Genomic DNA, 7,332 nt, shown 5'->3' on the forward strand with positions numbered 1-7,332 from the left:
ATGCTAAAACTAGCAGATAAAATTTGAGAAGTAATAGGATACGTACATAATTGCAAAGTTTCCATCCCTCCAAAAATTATTATTAATTAGGAGGGTAAAATAATAGCTTTACAGTTGAGTAGTCTGACAGACCTATCTTAACCAAATGGTCAAAATTAACCTCACTAGTAATGTCACAAATTCACAGCAAGCACCTCCTGATACAATATCCTAGGATTAACACAGCATTATTTTGGAGTTGGTTCTGTCAAAAACACATTACCTGAATCTAATCAGGAGAAAACATTAAACTCTGATGCATGTTCTAAATACTTGTCTTAAAATATTCAAAAACTATAGTGTCCTGGAATACAAAGGACTCAGGAACATTTCTAGATTTAAAAAATACAAAGATAAATAACATTAGGCAATATATAATCCTGAACATACTGTGCTATAAAGAACATTGTTAGAATAATTGGGAAAATCTAAAAAATACATATAGATTAGATGATAGTTGTATATCAATATTCATTTCTTGGTTTTGATAACTATGTTATAGTTATATAAGGAGTCATCTTTTGTTTTAGGAAACACACCTTCAGTAAGATATGGGGGAAAGAACCACATATTTGCAACTCATTCAGAATAAGATGTACGCGCGTGCACACACACACACACACACACACACACATGTTGGGGGGAGGGGGAGAGAGAAGGGATAAAACAAAACAATATGCTGATAACATTGGGAATTTATTAACATGGACTTTGTATTACTTTTTCAACTTTTCTGTAAGTCTGAAATTGTTTAAATCTTTAAAAGTCAATTTGATGAAACTTCTAGGAATGCTTTATCGGAACAGAAAAACTAGAAATTACTTGTTTTGTATTAAATTTTTTATTTTTAAAATTTTTTAACGTTTTATATTAGAAGAAATAAATATTCTGATTCAATAAAGATACCCTTATACAACAAAATATTTATTTTATTTAGTATACTTATAGCTTTTCTGACTTGCGCAAAGATTCTTTAAACTTATGTTGCATCATGGTTATCCATAAAGTTCTCACTTGGCATTATAAGTTTGTGAAGCAAAATGAGAACTGAACTGCAAATCAGAAGACCTAGATTCTACTTTTGGTTCTGCCATTAACTAAAGAAATTTCTGAATGCAGATGCTTAGCCTGTAAACCTGACCTTTGGATAAAAAGTGAAGCAACTGGGAGAGAAAGGAAAGACAGGACTAGCCGGAATGACATTTTAAACACATTAGAGGAAACTGTCAAGGGGAAATTCAAAGAGATTGTCTAAATCATTGTAACTTTACAAGTGATTATTATTTTCCAGCACTGCCATCTGTTTTTTTTTTTTGTAGTGACAAGTGACGAAATGCTTAAAACAGAAGTGTGTGTGTGCGTGTGTGCACATGTGTGTGTTAAAAGATGGAAGAGTGGAGGTTGTGAAGCATATGGCTGTTTCAGCATTTGCCAGAAAGACAAGGCCAGAAAAGAAAATGTGGATATTGAAGAAAGGAGTGACTATTATGTGTCTTGTTAACAGAACGTTTAAAATTACAACAACCTTGCTGTAATGGATAGTTACTACATGTTTTGATGTTTATATTAAAAAGATAAAGGGAAATAATGCCATTATTTACATTTTCTCTTTTAACATTTGACATGTTTAATATTCCAGTCCAATGATTACTTATCTGGAAGGAACTTCAGCATTACAAAGATTTCTCGAAATTGAATTAGTGTCTATTTTATTTCTAGCTAGAGTGACTACCTGATTGCTTGTAAGGTACACTTATGGTTATCTCACATTAGAGACTCTTATATAACACATCACAAATCACTGGTCACCGATGTGCTTTCACTGAAGCTCATTAAGTATCTTTTAATAGCTCACTGCACACTCAAGGTAATAACTTACAGTTTGCACTTGGAGAACTAATGTTCAGTCACCTGTGTTGATAGTAATTGAAGGTAAGAGAAGGAAGGTAATAATCATTCCAGTATAGAATATTATTTTGGCTCTAAATACTTTTTCTTTCTTTCTTTCTTTCTTTCTTTCTTTCTTTCTTTCTTTCTTTTTCTTTCTTTCCTTCCTTCCTTCCTTCTTTCCTTTTCTCTCTCTTTCTTTCCTTCTTTCTTTTTCTTCCCCTTCCTTCCTTTTCTTTCTTTCCTTCCCTCCTTCCTTCCCTTCCTTCCCTCCCTCCTTCCCTTCCTTCCTTCCTCCTTCCACCTTCCCTTCTTCTTTCTTTCTTTTTTCTTTCTTTCTCTCTTTCCTTCCCTCCTCCCTTCTTTCTTTCTTTCTCTCCTTCCTTCCTTCCCTCCTTCCTTTCTTTCTTTTTTCTTTTTTTCTCTTTCCTTCCTCCCTTTTTTTTCTCTTTCTCCTTCCTTCCTTTTCTTCTTCCTTCTTTCTTTCCTTCTTTCTTTTTGTCGATCCTCTGCTTCTTTAAAAAAATGACTAAATGTAGCTTACAAGAAAGGTCAGACAAGTTGGAGGTAAAATATAAACAGAAACAGAAAACAAGAGTAGGAAAAGAGAAACAAGAATACATTCATTATAAAATGTAACATTATTTTTATAAGCAAAATTTACCTATTTTTCCCCAGCATTACGGAACATAGAGATTAGAAGAAGCAAAATAAATTATATAGATTGTATTATGAAAGAGAAAGAAATGTACACTTTCTCAGGTAGACAAATTTGTTATTGTTACCTGAATTTAAATGAAAGTTTTAACATGGGTTTTCTATGACAGACACAGAGATACGCCTACATTCCTTCTTTAATTTTAATTTAATTTTTTGAGGAAATAAGGAACTCACAGCCTTCCAGAAATCTAATAATACAAGAAAAATATCTAGATTCCAAAGGAATCTGTATGCTAGAAAAAATCTGGAAATCACACAAGATCGAATACTAGATTGATTACCTTAAACAGTACTCAAGTTACTTTGAGTTTTAATATTGATTGGCAGAAAATTAAAGATTATAATTTTTATTTATAATTATAAAGTAGGATTTTCTGATTTTTTTTCTTTCATTCTCCCCCTCCTTTAAACATATAAAAATACACTTTCAACTGGGACTATGAGAAAGCAAATGTGTTCTCTTAACTCTTTCAAAGATTTGAAGAACTAGGAAATGTTTGGGGTGGAGGTGGTGCTAACAGAGAATCCTTACCTCATAAGAATTGAGCCCATGGAGGTTGCAGTGAGCTATGGTTGCACCACTGCAATCCAGTACAGAGCAAGATCCAGAAAAATGTAAAGAAAGGAAAAGAAGGAAGGAAGGAAGGAAGGAAGGAAGGAAGGAAGGAAGGAAGGAAGGAAGGAAGGAAAAGAAAGAAAGAAAGAGAAGGAAGGAAGGAAGGAAGGAAGGAAGGAAGGAAGGAAGGAAGGAAGGAGAGAGAAATTGGTGCAATGTCTGCTAAATTATTTTATTAATTATATTTAATTCTAGGCCAGGCTTAGTGCCTCACGCCTGTAATCCCAACACTTTGGGAGGCTGAGGAGGGCAGATCACTTGAGGCCAGGAGTTTGAAACCAGCTTCACCAACATGTGAAACCCGGGTCTACTAAAAATACAAAAATTAGCTGAGCATGGTCCCAGCTACTCAGGAGGCTGAGGCAGGAGAGTTGCTTGAACCCTGGAGGCAGAGGTTTCAGTGAACCGAGATTGTGCCCCTGCACTCCAGCCTGGAGTGCAGCAATTGCACATTATTTCTTATTCCTATTTTAAACCCTCCAAAAGTCAAAAAATTATTTACTTCTAATGTATAGGGAAATATACCAACAGACATATATTTTAAAACAGCAAGGTTAAGTAGTAGATTTATTCAGAGTACATTTCATTTCAACATGCCCTGAAAGCAGCAGATGAGAAGTTTTCTTAGGAAATGGAGAATCAAACTTTAAAATCAAAATCTTAAATCCAGCAAAACTTTAAATTTTCTCACTTATTTCCAAGAGCAAAGCTTCTCTTGATAAATACTTTCATCAGGGCTGATTTTACATCCTTATTCCTAAGGCTATAGATTAGTGGGTTCAACGTTGGGGTTACCAGATTGTTCAATATCTGAATTATGGCACTAAGCAGGACACTGGGTTTGGGTTGCAGATAGATAATGATGACTGGCCCATAAGTACAAAGGATTGCAGTGAGGTGAGCGCTGCAGGTGGAGAAGGCTCGTTGCCTGCCCTCTGCTGAGCGGATTTTTGATATGGAGATCCCAATGCAAGTATAGGAAACAAGGATGAGAAAAAAGCAAATGAGAGACAAAAGACCAACATTTGTAAAACCTACCCTCTGGGCTAAGGATGTGTCCTTACATGCTAGAGGTAACATTGCAGGTATATCACAGAAGTAATAGCCCACCCTGTTAGAGCCACAGAAAGGCAACTGGAAGGTGAGGGAGGTTAGGATCATGGCGTGGACACAGCCACTCATCCAGGTCCCTGTGGCCAACATAAAGCACACCCTGTGGTTCATGATGACCGTATATCTTAAAGGAAAACATATGGCAACAAAGCGATCAAAGGCCATCACCGTGTAGAGGAAACACTCGGTACAGCCTAGGAAATGGTAGAAGAAAAGCTGGGATATGCAGCCTCCATACGAGATAGCGTGGCTGTTCCCTGAAAGGTAGAAAAGCATCTTGGGGAAAGTTGTCGAAGAGAAACCCAGGTCAAAGATGGAGAGGTTTCCCAAGAAAAAATACATAGGAGTGTGAAGCTGAGTGGAGGAGATGATAGCTGTAAGGATGAGCACATTTCCCAAGAGTGTGCATGAATACAATGAGGAGAACAGGAATAAAAGGGCTGTCTCTAGACCCTCTGTCTCAGGGATTCCCAGAAGGATGAATTCAGTCACCATTGTGTGATTTCTCATTCTTAGGGGAGAATCAACTCTTGGGTGTCTGTGAAAAGAAATATGTGGTTAAATTTAATATGCATGTGAATTAGCTGTGTTTAGATCAACGAAATGGAAAAGCAGCAAGAGATCTAGATAAGAGGAATACTTCCTGGAAGAATTATCTTGATCTGCCTGCTTTGCTCTGTACTGGATATCATTCTGCAGTGGTTTCTTTTCTTGTTTGTATTTTTTTATTTTTATTTTTGTTTTGTTTTTTTTGTTTGTTTGTTTTGTTTTTTTTGTTTGTTTTTTTTTTTTTTTTTTTTTTTTTTTTGAGACAGAGTTTCACTCTTGTTACCCAGGCTGGAGTGCAATGGCGCGATCTCGGCTCACCGCAACTTCCGCCTCCTGGGTTCAGGCAATTCTCCTGCCTCAGCCTCCTGAGTAGCTGGGATTACAGGCACGCACCACCATGCCCAGCTAATTTTTTTGTATCTTTAGTAGAGACGGGGTTTCACCATGTTGACCAGGATGGTCTCGATCTCTGGACCTCGTGATCCACCCGCCTCGGCCTCCCAAAGTGCTGGGATTACAGGCTTGAGCCACCGCGCCCGGCCCTGTATTTTTTTATTTTTATAGATTTAAGAGGTACGAGTGCATTTTTGTTACATGGATATATTGCCAAGTACTGAAGTCTGGGTTTACAGCATACCGATCACCCAAATTATGTACAATGTACACAATAGGTAATTTTTCTTTCCTCGCCACCCTCTCCCACCCGAATCACCTTTTAGAATCTCCAGCATCTACTATTCCACTCCATACGTCCACATGTGCCTCTTGTTTAGCTCCCACATATAAGTGAGAACACTGCAGTTTCTAATTGCAGATGCCTCACATTTAAAAATTTCACCAAGAAGACTTCCATGACTAGTCTCATAGCTGCCATTCTTCATATTTACCACTGCATTGCATAAATTATACATGTTCTAAAGGGACAAATGTAAATACTTAATGTCTTTATAACAAGCAAGGTCTCATCCAAATTTCTTATATTCATCTATGACAATTTGGTTACAGTAACTCTCCAAAAGTCACTCATCATTCTGTAAGACATATACAAAATATAAAGTATTTTTCCCTCATTGTCTTCCTGGCCATGAGGGTCAACAGTAAGATATTATTCAAAAGAAAGATTCTTAGATAGCTCTTAATGAGCAGAAAATTACAATAACAAGTCCCTTATCCTCTGCAGTCACCTGAATTCAGTGCACATGTGTATCTGGTAGACTTCATTTCTGTCTCCAAAATGTCTCTAATTGTCTAACCAGACTCAAGTAAGCCACATCCTAATTTTGTGGCAGCAGATGGTACAGAGGTAGCAGTAGCAAAGACTCCTTTTCAAGTTTCATACTTTAAAAAAATCTAATATGTTTTTCTACTTGTTTTAATTTTTTAACAGTGAGATCTATAAATTATGGATCAACCCGTGTATTCTATTGCCTAAAATTCTCTCTCTCTCTCTCTCTCTCTTTCTCTCTCTCTCTCCTGGAGATTGTGAAGGGAGGAAGAGAGTGAAAGCCAAGATAAAAAGTGAAGGGCAAAATGTGTGCACTTACATGGCAAACAGAGAACATAACTGGCTGATGCTTGTGAGTGTTGTCTTTTCTTCCCCAGCAGAAGGAAGCAGTTTGTGACTAAATCCCCATCAGCCTAGAGTCTACAAGTAGGTAACTTGAATTTTTTTTCAATCACTTGCAAATAGAATGCCACAAATCTAAATATGCTTCAGGTGCCTTACAGTAATTTCCTGTCTAACTTTAGGAACTGCAATCATTCCTCAATACAGGACATTTTAAATAACCCTGGCCTTCCCTGGGGTATTAATCCCTCAACTCATGGAACTTTTTAACAAGGGAACAATTAACTACTTGGTATAATTAGGCCTTAGAAATGAATGAGAGAAGAGAAGAGAGAGAATGAGAGAGCCTATTATTACCATTTCCTTTGTGAGCTATACTTCTGTGGAAGAATAGTTTTAAACTTTCCTTTGACACATATATCACACATATTTACTGTATATTTTATATTCATGCTTTTCATGTGCATGTACTATTTTTTATAAATAAATTATACCTTATTTTCCTACATAGTATTGACAGAATTGACTATTGCAAGCAACAGTAACTGGGGTAGCTCAGATAAACTAATGGAAAACCAGGCCCAGGAAGGGTGGGAAGTAGGTCAGCTGGAGGGACCTTAGCAGTTAGAATTCATGGAGCAGCCTCAGGGCACCACCATCAGCTGGTTCCACCTCAGCTGCCTTTACTTCTGTGTGCCTCAGCCCAGGATTTGAATCTGACTTCCTTGGCTGAGTCACATGCCTATCTCTGTGAGCAGGGTACAGGCTACAGGGGGATGGAGATGGGCAGTTCTCCAACGGGGAGTGGAAGGGGCTATTGCTAGAAGAAAGAGGGAAGAAA

General features: G+C 37.2%; 1 protein-coding gene across 1 annotated transcript; it reads right to left on the bottom strand.

Moving 5' to 3' along the window:
• Positions 1-3,822: 3,822 nt before the first annotated feature.
• Positions 3,823-4,885, bottom strand: LOC118145620 (putative olfactory receptor 10D4). The gene has a single exon (XM_035264299.3). It carries the CDS (start codon positions 4,883-4,885, stop codon positions 3,950-3,952), a length of 936 nt encoding a protein of 311 aa, XP_035120190.3. The 3' UTR covers positions 3,823-3,949.
• Positions 4,886-7,332: the final 2,447 nt, after the last annotated feature.

Source organism: Callithrix jacchus, chromosome 10 (assembly GCF_049354715.1).
Source record: "Callithrix jacchus isolate 240 chromosome 10, calJac240_pri, whole genome shotgun sequence".
Taxonomy (NCBI): Eukaryota; Metazoa; Chordata; class Mammalia; order Primates; family Cebidae; genus Callithrix; species Callithrix jacchus.